Below are 15,374 nucleotides of genomic sequence, written 5' to 3'. Positions count from 1 at the left end.
CGCAATGCAGATTCGTCCGTATCCTACGTTGGAGCATTTTGAGCTGTGGTTGAGTCAACTTGCCAGGGTTATTNTTTGAGCTGTGGTTGAGTCAACTTGCCAGGGTTATTGCCAAAGCCACAGTGCTCTCACTGCCTCCCACAATGCCACGTACACAATCGAAGCAAGTACTTGCCGTAAGCGAAACGCGCAATAGCAGCGAAGTCCTAAATCCATGTGTGCAATGTTCAGCCTCACATCATTTGTCAAAGTGTGACTCGTATCTGAGTAAAAGTGTTGGGCAGCGGTGGGAAATAGTGAAGGAACAAAAATTGTGTTTCTCCTGTCTTATTAAAGGTCACGGCATGTATCAGTGTAAAAGGAAGCGCGCATGTATGGTGGAAGGCTGCAAGAAATTGCACCACTCTACATTACATGAAACCGGAGTCACGGTGCATGAGCCACCAAGAGCGAAAGAAAATAGCGCTCAGCAGGTAAACACTGTGCAAACGCGCAAGTATGACCATAAAGCAACAACAATTTTGTACAAGATATTGCCAATTGAGCTGCGAGGTGCCAATAATCACATTATTAAAACATTTGCCTTAATCGATGAAGGTTCGTCATGCACGCTCATCAATGAAGCAGTAGCCAATCAGCTGGGAATTTCTGGCCAAAGCACTCCACTGTCTCTGCAATGGTTTGGTGGAAGAGAGACCAAGCTCAAGTCTATGAGATTGGAAGTGCAGATAAAAGGAACTAGTCACAAAGCCAAGTGGCACAAGCTGATTGCACGAACTGTTCCTAGCCTTGATTTGCCAATGCAAACAGTCACATTTGCTGAACTACACTCGAGGTATCGCCAAATTAAACATCTTCCAATAGTTGATTACACTGATGCAGAGCCAACGGTCCTAATTGGATTGGATAATTGCCATATTACAGCCAGCTTGAGGAGTATCCAATGTGAAAATTCGATTGTTGCAGTAAAAACAGAATTGGGATGGCTCGTTTATGGTAAACATAGCGATGAACTAAAACCGATAGTTGAACGAGTATCGATAATTTTGCATACATCCGTTAAAGTCGACATACAAGAATTGATTTCAGATTACTTTACAACTGAAAATTTTGGTGTTGCCGTGCCTGCAAAGGTTGTAGAATCCAAAGACGTCGTTCGAGCTAAAAGAATTTTGCGCGAGACGATTAAGAGAATCGGCGATAAATACGAGTGCGGTTTGTTGTGGAAGTCTGACGAAGTCCATATGCCCGATAGTTATAACATGGCCCTCAACCGCCTACATTCAATTGAGAAAAAGATGAGGAATGATTTTGAATTCGAGCGCGCGTATAAATCTGCCATGTCAAGCTTTATCGCCAAGGGATACGCTAGGGAATTAACGCCAACTGAGGCAAAGGTTCAAACGCATTTTAATTGGTACTTACCACATTTTGGAGTTTTTAATGTCAATAAGCCTGGCAAGCTGCGGCTGGTGTTCGACGCGGCAGCGGCGGTAAACAGGGTGTCGTTAAACTCTGTTCTCCTGAAGGGTCCAGATGAAATGCAACCCTTGATTAGAGTATTGCTACAATTTCGAGAGGGCGTTGTTGCCATATGCGCTGACATAAGGGAAATGTTTCTACAAGTCGGCATGAGGCAGGAAGATCAGAATGCACAACGTTTTCTGTGGCGATACGACATCAATGACCCTGCAGGAATCTATGTGATGACTTCAATGATTTTTGGAGCCACATGCTCTCCATGCATAGCACAGCATGTTAAGAACAGAAATGCTGAAGAAGTCGCCGGTGATCGCTCCGAAGTGGTAAGGGCAATAACTGACAATCATTATGTGGATGACTTCGTGTGCAGCTTTAGGGACGAGCGTGAAGCATTGGAAATTGGCCAAGCCGTGAGGGAAACTCATTTAAAGGCCGGATTTGTTTTGAGAAATTTTATCTCCAACTCCAGAGACGTGCAAAACCGCCTAACAAAAGCGTTCAACACTCACAGGCCGTAGTTAGCATGGATGCAGGTGGTCATGTCGACAAGGTGTTGGGACTGTTCTGGGACAGCCAAGTTGATGCACTTGTATTCAAACTAAAATTGCATAGAGTTGATCCACAGATACTCACAGGGGACAAATGTCCAACTAAACGAGAATTTCTGGGTTTGGTGATGTCTGTTTATGACCCCTTGGGAATGTTGGCCGATATTATGATATATGGGAAGAATTTACTGCAGTCACTGTGGAGGAAAGGCACTGCGTGGGACGACGAAATTCCTTCTAATATTTTTGGCAGATTCACGTCATGGATCAGAAGATTACGAATGGTGGAACAGCTCAGAGTAAGCAGGTGCTATGCGCCAGAATTTTTGTCGCCAAATACCACTGTTGAACTGCATGTATTCATGGATGCCAGTGAGCAAGCCTTCGCTGCAGTGGCCTTTTGGAGAATAATTGCACCCGGAAGCGTTAAAATTAGCTTTGTTTTGGGAAAAACCAGATGCGCACCACTGAAACTGCTGTCTATACCCCGCTTAGAGCTGCAGGCTGCTGTTTTGGGTACACGGTTGAAATCAACGATTGTTGAAAGCCATACTATCAAACCCAGCCGAACTATTTTGTGGACTGATTCCAGAACGGTTCTGATGTGGATCAAATCTGACCATCGACAATATAAACCATTTGTTGCGCATCGTATAAGCGAGATACTGGATGAGACACACGAGAACGAATGGCGTTGGTGCCCATCGAAGTTGAATGTGGCCGATTTGGCTACAAGAGCTGCTTACCCTATGCGCGAGGAAACAGATTTACGGTGGACAAGGGGTCCTGAATTTTTACTTCAGCCAGAAGAGCTTTGGCCAGTTTTGCAAGGCATAAAGGTGGAGGCGGTCGTCGATGAGGAGAAACGAAGATGCATGCTGGTGATTCCGGCGGGAAAGGTAATTAATTTCACACGCTTTTCGAATTATTTGNAACAAAAGCGTTCAACACTCACAGGCCGTAGTTAGCATGGATGCAGGTGGTCATGTCGACAAGGTGTTGGGACTGTTCTGGGACAGCCAAGTTGATGCACTTGTATTCAAACTAAAATTGCATAGAGTTGATCCACAGATACTCACAGGGGACAAATGTCCAACTAAACGAGAATTTCTGGGTTTGGTGATGTCTGTTTATGACCCCTTGGGAATGTTGGCCGATATTATGATATATGGGAAGAATTTACTGCAGTCACTGTGGAGGAAAGGCACTGCGTGGGACGACGAAATTCCTTCTAATATTTTTGGCAGATTCACGTCATGGATCAGAAGATTACGAATGGTGGAACAGCTCAGAGTAAGCAGGTGCTATGCGCCAGAATTTTTGTCGCCAAATACCACTGTTGAACTGCATGTATTCANATTTACTGCAGTCACTGTGGAGGAAAGGCACTGCGTGGGACGACGAAATTCCTTCTAATATTTTTGGCAGATTCACGTCATGGATCAGAAGATTACGAATGGTGGAACAGCTCAGAGTAAGCAGGTGCTATGCGCCAGAATTTTTGTCGCCAAATACCACTGTTGAACTGCATGTATTCATGGATGCCAGTGAGCAAGCCTTCGCTGCAGTGGCCTTTTGGAGAATAATTGCACCCGGAAGCGTTAAAATTAGCTTTGTTTTGGGAAAAACCAGATGCGCACCACTGAAACTGCTGTCTATACCCCGCTTAGAGCTGCAGGCTGCTGTTTTGGGTACACGGTTGAAATCAACGATTGTTGAAAGCCATACTATCAAACCCAGCCGAACTATTTTGTGGACTGATTCCAGAACGGTTCTGATGTGGATCAAATCTGACCATCGACAATATAAACCATTTGTTGCGCATCGTATAAGCGAGATACTGGATGAGACACACGAGAACGAATGGCGTTGGTGCCCATCGAAGTTGAATGTGGCCGATTTGGCTACAAGAGCTGCTTACCCTATGCGCGAGGAAACAGATTTACGGTGGACAAGGGGTCCTGAATTTTTACTTCAGCCAGAAGAGCTTTGGCCAGTTTTGCAAGGCATAAAGGTGGAGGCGGTCGTCGATGAGGAGAAACGAAGATGCATGCTGGTGATTCCGGCGGGAAAGGTAATTAATTTCACACGCTTTTCGAATTATTTGCGTCTGAAGCGAACGATTGCTTGGACACTACGATTTTTTTCTAATGTCAAAGCCAAATGCATTGGATCAGTAGGGCCGTCAGGAGAACTTACCTCCGCCGAACTATAGGACGCGGAGCTGCGATTGTGTCGAATAGTTCAAAAAGAGGCATTTCCCAACGAAATTATGCAATTGAAAAATAATAATACCGTGTCCAAGGACAGTGACATTTATAAACTTACGCCGCAACTCAATCACGATGGGGTCCTATGCGTACAAGGGCGAATAGATTACGCGGCCGCACTTAGTGAGGGCACGAGAAGACCTATCATATTGCCATACAGACACGACTTCACTGAATTTGTCGTTCAGTGGTACCACCAAAGACTTTATCATCAAAACCACGAGCTCGTCGTAAACGAAATACGAAGGGTATTCTGGATCCCACACTTACGTGCGGCAGTTAAACGAGCTCAGTCTGGTTGTCAGCAGTGTAAAAATTCCAGAGCAACTCCAAGGCCTCCATTGATGGGCCAACTGCCAGTCGATCGCGTAACACCGTATGTGCGACCATTTACGTACACAGGACTTGACTACTTTGGTCCCATTATGGTAACAATTGGAAGAAGAACGGAGAAACGGTGGGCAGCATTATTCACCTGTCTAACCATACGCGCTATCCACATTGAACTTGCGCGTGATCTTTCTTCTGATGCTTGCATCACCGCCGTGGTGTTCCAGCCAAAATTCGTTCGGATATGGGTACCAACTTTGTGGGTGCGAGTGGTGAGCTATCCAAGGTGGCGGATATCTTCGACGACAAGTACATTCGAACCGAGTTGTCAACGCGAGGCATCATCTGGGAATTCAACTGTCCAGCGAACCCAAGCAGTGGCGGATGTTGGGAACGTCTCATACAGTCAGTGAAAAAAGTACTGGCAATGACATTGAAGGAGAAGGCGCCGCAAGTAGATACCTTGAACAACCTCCTAATTGAGGCGGAAAATATAGTCAACAGCCGCCCGTTGACTCACTTGCCAGTCACACCAGAGGAGCCTGATCCACTAACTCCCAACCACTTTCTGTTGGGGGCCACTAACTCTACACAAACGCCAGGGGACGAAGGAGCGGTCGCCACTAGGAAGCAGTATCGAATAAGCCAGCAACTGAAAAATCAGTTTTGGCATCGCTGGATAAGGAATATTTGCCTACGCTTACGAAACGGACGAAATGGTTTGCACCTCAGCCTGAAGTAAAGACCGGTGATGTAGTCATCATCTGTGATGGTAATCTTCCACGCAGCGAGTGGAGAAAAGGTATCGTGATTTCAACGGTAAAAGCTAGAGACGGACATGTTCGCCTGGCCGATGTTAAGACGGAGAACGGCGTGCTACAACGACCAGTATCGAAGCTGGCGGTGTTGGATGTTTTAGGGTGAAGCATAGAGCCCTTCACCGGGGGGTGGGATGTTGCGAACACACCCGCCAGACTTCAAATGCAACCCTGCAGTTATTTGTCTTCTTTCATGTTCTTTCATTTCACTTACATATGTATTTCCAAATTTGAATTTGTCATTTACTGTTTGTACGCCAGTCTTACCGGCACAAGAATACAAAGTGTAAGAAATTATTTCTGCTAAACTAAACTTGTAAGATTTATATTATATATTATTTCAGTGAAATAAACGAACAACATTTCAACGGTGACAACGTCAACGTTCATTAAATATAAATTGGTGGTGTTCATTTCTTTTGTAAGTGCCAGCAGGAGCTTTGTGGCGTGCATAACAGACAGGAAATGTATTCCAATTGCCTTAGAGTGAAAAATATATGATTTACATATATCATGATAAAAACATAACAAGGTAAAACCATTGAGAGGCAGTCTGACGTTTGCCAACAATATAATTTTAAAATCAAAACTCAAACTCACACACACATTCTCATTTTCAATCTCAAACAACAACAATTGTGAACAATTTAATTTTTTTATTTTCAATTTTATATGATTTTAAAATGTTGGCAAACGTCAGAACAAAATCATGGCCGACGAATTGAGAGAATGAATTTACCTTGTAATGTTTTTATCATGATTTATATTTAAAAATCGGAGATTTGTCAAAGTATTAGTGAATTTCAGTGCATTTAAAGTTTCTGAAGCGTTGTTTACATTTAGTTAAGAAAAGGCAAAACCCAAATAGCAGTTTGTGGAACGCAGCACCGTTTTTCGCTAAATCGTGATGTGATAAAAAGAAAAGCTGGCAGCACTCCGCAAGGTTGGAGAAATCTCTCAAAGTATGTTCGAAAAATATCTTTATAAGGAAGGAACTGCTTTACACTGTCAAGAAAAAAAAATCCAAAACTCAACGCAGTTTTTAGCAACTTAAAATTTGCTCTTCATTACACGTACTAAAAATTTAAAAGTTTTTTTCTGGAGATTCAAATTGAAAATTTTGCAGTTTATGTGAAACGTTGCACAATTTTTTTTTTTGCACAAAGTTTGAAACTCGGATTTATGTGGTCATTTAGACAATGAGCTATACTTTTGTAAAAAATGAATAAGCCTTAAACAAACAAAAAAAAAGAAAAATAGTCAAAACTTGTAAAACTGTCGCGACACTATTAATACTTATTATATTTTCTGTTTCATAGTACAAGAAAAAAGATAAACACATAATAAACAAACCAAATCTCAGATCTACCACATATTCTTGAAATCTACCACATTTTTTTCCAGATTCTACCACACAGAATTTTTTTCAGTCCGATCACTGCATACAAACCGAATTTTTCATACTGCATATCTTTGGATGTGTTCATGGTAGAGTACTCGAACATGGTAAAAGAAGGACGAGGCGATTAAAGACCTATTCTATCAGCGCTTGAAGTGCACTTACGACGCTGACCCTGTCGATATTTATTATCGGGCTTGGTGATTTCATTGTCAGGTGGGCAAGGAAGGGAAATTTGGCCCCGCTGTCGGAAAAATGCAGCTTACAATTACTGGCGTATGCTTACTACATCGACATCATCGATAAAAAAAATAATCGCCTATATATGTTCTGACTTCTCGAAATTAGATAGAGGACTAAAATGCGTTGGTCAAGTGTTGAAAGAGGACTAAACGAAGTACATATATCTGGTCAGCAGATAAAGAGTCAGCACATACGCGTTACGGGACTCACGTCAATGTTAACAGCTACAAGTTTGAAAATTCAGCGATAATAAGTATCCTTGAGATCCAGCGGAGAATTCTTGCCAACAAGTGCTACTTTGGACTGAGTAAACAAGTAGACCTTGATTGAGTTAAGCTGATGCCAGATAAAACTTTGTAGCTTTGCGTGACATTTATAACTTTGCCAGCAAAGCGCCATACGCAAAAGGTATGCCACAATGAACGCCAAGAAAACAATGTTGTACCGCTTTTTTACTCATCAAAGTTGCTGTGGATTTTAATTATTTTGATTTAAAATTATCAGCAATGTAATTAAGTTTTATGTTTCTGCATGAAAACCCGAATTTGGACGAAACAAAATAAATATTAAACCGGCTGATTGTCAAAGCGCGCAAAAAGATGGGAGTTGACCATCTTTTCGCTTCGCGCTGCCGCTTCAACGATTTATGTGGCATGCTTTGTGCATTTTCATACAATTCATCTTATCTGTCAAAGCGAATCTGTCACGTAAAGCGAAGCAAAAGTTTTATGTGACATCAGCTTAAAAGTCGGACAAAAATCACACTCTATAAGTCAGCCGTAATGCCTGTACTGGTGTATTGCGCAGAAGCATTGACAATGAAAACATCTTGTGGGTGGCCCTTGGAGTGTTCGAGGGAAAGATTCTGCGAATTATTTACAGGTCCTTGCGCGTTGGAAAACGATGGAATAATAAGGTGTACGTGGTTATAGCGGATTAAATATAGTGGCTCTCCTGGTTCGGACATGTCGTACGAGAGGACAGAAATGCCCCAGATTTTAATGGATACATTGCTGATCGCAAAGGTGCTAACAGAATATGAGGAAGGCACTCCACGATAGCCCATAGGCAGGGCTGTTGCTTCGGTGACCTAGCCTCGTTAAGACCGAAAAACTCCATCAATTGTTTTTTATCCATGGAGCAACGGCTTCCATCACGATTGTTCCGCATCCTTCTCCGTCTGGAATTGTTGCGACGTGAATAACGTGCTCCGTAAAGATCGCGGGCGATATAATGGTGGTGGATTAGTATTAATCCTACACCACAGTGTGCGGTATCGTCTTATCGAAGAAGACAAAGATACCACCCTGGAATGTAAGCCATAGCTGTCCGGTTAGGCGATGTCGAGCTTTAAATATTTATCGTGTGAGTGTGCGCTCATTAGGGGGGAAACCATAAGATGGAAAGAGGCTTTTACGCGCACCACGATTTTTTGCACTAGCAGGGGAATGCTATTGGCGGAGAAGATAGACGATTTGAAATTCTGCACATTTAACTGGCTTTAGCAGCTCGCCAAACCTAACAATATCTAGCGCGTGTCTGATAACTAGCTTAACGCACCGGATAGTCAACTCGCTCAATAAAACCACCGATTTTGCTCCCACGAACCACTGTATCTATATCAAATTCAATAAAACTAACTGGGATGGCTTCGCGGAAGATGTCGGGAGCACCATCACCAAAACTTTCTCATGCACTGGAAGGAGTTTCCTATATCGCTATATTTTCGTCGGGAAATGGAATTGTTCGAAAGGAAACAGATACCTCTCCAAACATTCATTCCACGGAGCCGATCCCTCTGTCCGCCGAAATCAACGGCGACCCTCTGCACCAAGTGGACGAAGGAGGTCTAGCTGCAATTAATGATCCATGTCGATAGCACATCAATCCCGACAGTAAATAACCTGAAAATTCTAGGGGTTACCTTTTATAGCTTACTCAATTAGGGAGCTCAACCTAATACTTAGGGTGGCATAGAGGGAGGGGACGTGGCCCCCCAAACGCAACTTAAACGAAAGAGGATGGACGACGCTTTATGAAAAGTCACCCCTTCCCCCCTCACCACCCCTACAGACCCCTTTGGAGCTGCTCTCCTTCTCTGCGCACGCAACCGCTATTGTCAATAAAGTACAGAGCCGCAACATGGTCCTCAAGTCGCTAGCCGGCAGTACTTGGGGCAAAGACAAAAAAACATTGCTGGCAACATACAAGGCAATAGGCTGGCCGGTTTTAAACTACGCAGCACCAGTGTGGTCGCCGGGGACTAGTAGGACGCAGTGGACGAAGCTACAGACGGTACAAACTACAGTACTTAGGACAGCGAGCGGATGCCTCCTGATGTCATCAGAACACCACCTCCACGATGAGGCGAAAATGCTCCCGATTAGGGAGCACAACACGATGCTCTGCAAGCACTTTCTTGCTGGGAGCCACAGATGTGGCCACCCAAATAGACAGCTGCATGCAGAGGAGCCCTCGCCGAGGCACGTCAGGAGGCATCTATATGAACTGTTGGACGAAGTTCAGAGGTTCATTAAGCAACAGCTCACAGACACGCACTGAACGGCATTCACAGGGACGCAGTCTCGAGTTATGTAGACTCAAGACCTGTGAATGCCGTTCTAGGCACACAAACACCGGACATTGACGCGACGGAGCTCCATCTCCTCGGGAGACCAGGACAACAATAGCCCAACTTCGCTCTGGCTACTGCAGCAGGCTAAATTCCTACCTGAGTAGTTTAAATGCGGATGGGCCGAACGAATGTCCGGCATGCGGAGAGACCCCTCACGACTCGAAACATCTCTTCGCATGCCCGGAAAACCCCACCACCCTAACGGCGTCGTTCCTATGGACCGACCCCATAGAGGCTGCACGCTTCTTGGAGCTGCCGTTGGTGGAACTCGACGGCAACGACTGAGATATCAGCCGATCTGGGCGGGGTTGTTGTAGCCGCTACAACAACAACAACCCCTTAGGAGCTGTATGAAAATAGGGGAAATTCGATTTTTTCCAAAAGGATTATAACCCTCACTAAATAGAGTTCTCCTTTCTCTGTTGCCGAAGAGGAGAGGCTGAACACCTTCTGCGTAGGCGGCCTTCGGCCGTGCTTAGGGATTATTATAGCGTTGGCAGCTCAGCTCGGAAATTTGCCGAAAAAAAAATACCATATTTTCAACCGACATGATTAATAACACACACGATATAGTAAATAAACTGTGTGAACTGTTGTCTACAGTGTGTGTAAAAGTTTTTTGATGCGAATTTCGCATTAGGACACCACCCCAAAATCGTTGTACAAATATGCGAACAGTACCCTAACCTTTTCTTAAGCCTACCAATTAAAATATCTAAAAATTAAAAAAGTGTAAACTATAATCGTCTTTACCTTTCTCATTTTTGACTATTTTTTTTTATTTAAGGGTACAATATTGTAAACCTTCTTTAACTATTCTAAAAAGTATTATGCCACTTATTTAATTTATCTATAAATCGAAAATAAAATGATTTAAATCAAATTCAATACTTGACTTTTGGACGGAAACACGGTTGCACCTATTAGAAAGACTTCCTTTTAAGGATGACACTCAATTATTCGAGGCAACAACCATTAACCGCTAACAATTTTACCGATTGGAACTGTCAAATTCTAACCTCAATGTCGAAAATAAATGTCACTGTTGGATATTTGGGTATCACCGCTATGAAGTAAAGGTCGGTCTGGTTCGCAAAGAGATATATATACTACTATTTTTAGCCATTTTGGAAAACCAATTTTTTTATTGTCTACTGGGCATAGCGCAATAAAATGTCTCACAAATGTGAAACACCGGGTTGCGGCAAGGAAGCCACCCTACAGTGTCCAACATGCCTGAAGTTGCGTATACCCGGTTCATATTTTTGTTCACAACCGTGCTTTAAAGGCTTTTGGAAGGAGCATAAAGTGATTCATGCACTAGCTGGTGGGTTAGGCAGCAATAACTAAGGTTATACAATATGAACGCCATTATTGAATGCTTTATATCTAATTTACAGAAGGCATAACAAAACAGGAGGTAGACAACTCCGAAGCCGGTTACAATCCGTGGCCACATTATCGTTACACCGGCAAATTGCGTCCATATCCACATACCCCTAAGCGCAGTGTCCCTGAGAACATCGAGCGTCCTGATTATGCAGACCACCCTTCAGGGCGCGCCGCATCCGAGGAGGCCATGCGGGGCAACACCTCTATCAAAGTTCTGGACGATGATGAAATCGAGGCTATGCACGTAGCTGGTCGACTTGGACGTGAGTGTTTGGATGAAGCCGCCAAAGCTGTGGAAGTTGGCGTTACCACAGATGAGCTGGATCGACTTGTACATGAAGCTGCCATTGAGCGAGATTGCTATCCATCACCGCTGAACTACTACAATTTTCCCAAGTCATGCTGCACTTCCGTTAATGAGGTGATATGTCACGGCATTCCAGATTTGCGGCCATTGCAAGATGGTGATATCTGTAATGTTGACGTCACTGTCTATCATCATGGTTTTCATGGGGACCTCAACGAAACCTTCTTCGTTGGTAATGTGGCAGAGAAACACAAAAAATTGGTTCGTGTTACATATGAATCGCTATGCAAAGCTATAGAGTTGGTGAGGTATGTAATGAAACTACTCTAAATTAATTAGTGAATAAATTTAAGAAAGTAATTTTGCAGACCTGGCGTGAAGTATCGTGAAATAGGTAACGTCATACAAAAGCATGTGGCGCCGCATGGTTTCAGCGTTGTAAAAAGCTATTGTGGGCATGGTATACATAGACTTTTCCACACCGCACCGAATGTGCCTCACTATGCCAGTAAATAAACATCAATAATCTGTATCCGGTTGAATATTTCATTAACATTTATCACATTTTAGAAAACTCAGCTGTTGGAGTTATGAAAGCTGGCCATTGCTTTACCATTGAGCCCATGATATCCGAAGGAGTATCCAAAAATGCACAATGGCCTGATGATTGGACTGCGGTGACCGGGGACGGCCTCTACTCAGCGCAATTTGAGCAGACGCTGTTAGTGACTGATAATGGCTGTGAAATTCTTACGCGCCGTCGTGAAAATAATGGTCAGCCTTGGTTTATGGATAAAATGTAGGACATAATCAAAATACACTACAAATGGTCGATGTCTGGTGCGCGAGTTGATACAATTTACTAAAAGACTGTCACAATTAAGAAAACACTATTGATCATGAGACGCGTTTACTGAAGGTGTATTTTATGTTCTCACGCGGAAAATACACAAGATTTTACGAAAATTTGTTTACACAATATGAAATTTGATGTAACAATAAACCCAAAAATTTTAGTTATCTAAGATGTGACAGTACCTTAGTAAATGAGCTATATTTACTACCGCCTACATATATCGCACGTTTAATAATATACAGAATTATTTCAATTTTGTGTGAAAACGCAATCAAAGTTTGATTATTATACCAAAAGACAGATGTGAAGACACATATCTTCATCATTTTTGCGAAGTTTTATCATCTGCTAAGCTGAACATATTTTCCTTATCAAGCTTATTAATTGTATGATGAAAGCTCCCAAAATGTAAATTTTGAATTACACCTCCATATTATTATACGTGCGATATTTTGCTACCGAGTGGCAAAGACACTTACGCCTTCTTGGACCGTTAAATTTTTAACTTAATATGCTTGAGTATATTATTTTGCCTGTGTGCAGTTTCTTTACAAAAACCAATATTTTAACATTAATAAACCGTTGCTATTTGCTACAAAAACTTCACATTTATTTACACTAAACTTAAACCGCACAAGGAAAAGCCACACACTTTTTTGGTGGGGTTTAAGTTACTCTCGTTCCCTTCTTAGCGCATCTATTTCTCCAAAGGCGCATAATTGAGCAATTTTTCAATCAGATCCACATGTCCCAACAACATGCGTCGGCAACAATAACGCTTCAGCCCAAGGGCGTCCAGAGCATCACTACAAATAATAAATTTCTAGATTTCAACGATTTTCTATCGAAGTTTTAATGCGTACACCTTACCCTTCAGTGTATTCAGCTTGCAAAAGCCCTAAGTAGGACTCCCATTTGTTGCCAATGACTTTACCGCACGTGAAACAACGAATCGGAATAATCATTTTGGTTGTTTTAACGCGAAAATTTATTTCAAAATAAAACACGCACCGACAAACGAATTATCCAAAAATGTGAAATGTCCAACAGCTGTTTGTGCTTCCTCTTTAAATACGCATGTTCGCAGTAGTAGTAGTGGCAAACTATCGATGGTATTTCGAATAGGAAGCAAAAAAACATCGATGCATCGGAAACATCGATGTATGCATCGATATATCGATGTATTTTTTTCGATGCATCGACTTTTGTGTGCAATGTACTGTTACGATTATAGCTTAGTATCCAGCTCTTAAGAAAACGGTCAAGAAAAGATTACCATTATTTCGCGTGTGTGTCCAAGGAATTTTGACATTTTTTATACCTCACAGCCTATTGCCTCACTCTTTCCTCAAGAAATAATGGAACGGGCATATATTTCTGTTGCACACCTGGGTTGCCTTGTGCTCTTTTTTCACAAAAACTTTAGAAAACCGTAGTAGAAGGCGTACTAAATTGCTGAAGAACTGCGTACTGCCTTAAGGAAATTTGACTCAAGAAAATTTCTTAGCCATTTCTTGTACGTCATTTTATATGGAGTTTTTGCTTTTCTCCTCCTTTTCCTTCCTTTCCTCGGTTCGTATCGCTCGATTGTTAAATAAATGCAACCGATGACCAAATTGTACTACAATTAACTTTATTGTACAACAAACAATTTACAATACTCGCTAATACAGTAAAAACACGTTACAATACTTGTTAAAGCAATAACAGCGCTTAACTAAACTTGGTAACACAATTAAACTTATGTCTTGCTTATTCGCAACTCACTTCTCTGCTCACTTTACTTGTAGCTTGCTGTCTTGTAACTCGTATTTAACTCAACTCGCTGTGGCGCCCTTATATACCTGCGCTGGCACTTATGGCAACTCTAGAACGTTCTGAAGTTTATCGCTCATTCTCTTTCTCTCGCTGTTCGCAGTGTTCATCCAACTTGACGTTTCTCTTTGTGGAACATTCTACGTCATTTCTCGAACATTCTGCCTATTTCTCGTTGTTCGCTTTGTGTTGCCGCAGTATTCGCTAGACTACACTGTACCAAGACGAATTTATACAACGTGTGTTCACAGAACAATCACAAAATTACAACAACAAATTATACGCACATTGGCAATCAGTACAAAGCCGTCATGAAATCATCGGATCCGATAAAGCACCTTCTATAGATTCGCCTTGCACTGTACATACTAAAATTATTTTGTATGTTTTCAAACTCTTCGCTCCAGTAACTATTCTAAATGTGGATTTTTCACTATTTATGCACTATTAGAATATACATTCTATTAATGTTATCCAAAATGTTATTGCAATAATAAATTGCTACTTTATTAGTAGAAACATTTGGTGCCAAAATACCATCTACAATATGATTTTCGAATTGTTCGTAGGAGAGGGAATGCTGTATGCACTGTAGTGACAGAACGGTGAGTCCACCCTTCCCATTCTATGAAGATATTATCGGAAGTAACCATGACCGGTGAGAAATTGCGTCAGGTAGAAATCGACTTTCCCATGCGGTCTGTTCAACCATGTTTGCAGGTCGGCTATCAGGGAGTGCCTCCATCGACCTTTTGTGCTCGCGTTCTAGTTTTGTTGCCACTGCTGGATCAGTTGCCCGTGCGCCCTTGCCGCGGCAGCTGCTCGACCTATCTCGGCACTGAGATTGTAAATCTCTTTTCGCTCGTAAGCAAGTAGCGCAATTGGCATGACGCCAGAAATAACTAGAACCGCGTCCGCGGACACTGCACGGTATGCAGAAGAAATGCGTAGTGCCCCTCTGCGCTGGACCGAAGACATTTGAATCCGGTATTTTTTGACTTTCAATGCGTCGGCCCATATTTTTCCCCGTACAGGAGCACCGACTGGGCTGCTGTCATAAGAAGCTTCCTGCGGCATCAGCCGGCTTAGAGCCACCGTGCTCCTCGCAGCTAAACTGATATTAATTGATATTGTGGCGAATTCTGCGGCAACACAAAGCGAACAGGAGAAATAGGCAGAATGTTCGAGGAATGACGTAGAATGTTCCACAAAGAGAAACGTCAAGTTGGATGAACACTGCGAACAGCGAGAGAAAGAGAATGAGCGATAAACTTCAGAA

General features: G+C 42.6%; 3 protein-coding genes across 3 annotated transcripts; 2 read left to right on the top strand and 1 right to left on the bottom strand.

Moving 5' to 3' along the window:
• Positions 1-143: 143 nt before the first annotated feature.
• Positions 144-3,446, top strand: LOC108363421 (uncharacterized). Its single transcript, XM_017616789.1, has 2 exons — positions 144-1,971; positions 2,965-3,446. Exons 1-2 carry the CDS (start codon positions 144-146, stop codon positions 3,444-3,446), a joined length of 2,310 nt encoding a protein of 769 aa, XP_017472278.1.
• A 7,307-nt stretch (positions 3,447-10,753) lies between these two features.
• On the top strand, positions 10,754-12,884 carry LOC108363419 (methionine aminopeptidase 1). Its single transcript, XM_017616787.1, has 5 exons — positions 10,754-10,804; positions 10,890-11,052; positions 11,126-11,732; positions 11,793-11,932; positions 11,995-12,884. The coding sequence occupies exons 2-5, from the start codon at positions 10,899-10,901 to the stop codon at positions 12,225-12,227; spliced, it is 1,134 nt and encodes a 377-aa protein (XP_017472276.1). The 5' UTR covers positions 10,754-10,804; positions 10,890-10,898; the 3' UTR covers positions 12,228-12,884.
• Positions 12,787-13,411, bottom strand: Polr2L (DNA-directed RNA polymerases I, II, and III subunit Rpb10). The gene is made up of 2 exons (XM_017616788.1): positions 13,151-13,411; positions 12,787-13,086 (listed from the first exon to the last, which is right to left on the bottom strand). Exons 1-2 carry the CDS (start codon positions 13,243-13,245, stop codon positions 12,978-12,980), a joined length of 204 nt encoding a protein of 67 aa, XP_017472277.1. The 5' UTR covers positions 13,246-13,411; the 3' UTR covers positions 12,787-12,977.
• Between the last annotated feature and the right edge of the window lie 1,963 nt (positions 13,412-15,374).

Source organism: Rhagoletis zephyria, unplaced genomic scaffold (genome assembly GCF_001687245.7).
Source record: "Rhagoletis zephyria isolate East Lansing unplaced genomic scaffold, Rhagoletis_zephyria_1.1 Rzeph_scaffold_01271, whole genome shotgun sequence".
NCBI classification, from domain to species: domain Eukaryota; kingdom Metazoa; phylum Arthropoda; class Insecta; order Diptera; family Tephritidae; genus Rhagoletis; species Rhagoletis zephyria.
This window is presented reverse-complemented; position numbering and strand designations above follow the sequence as displayed.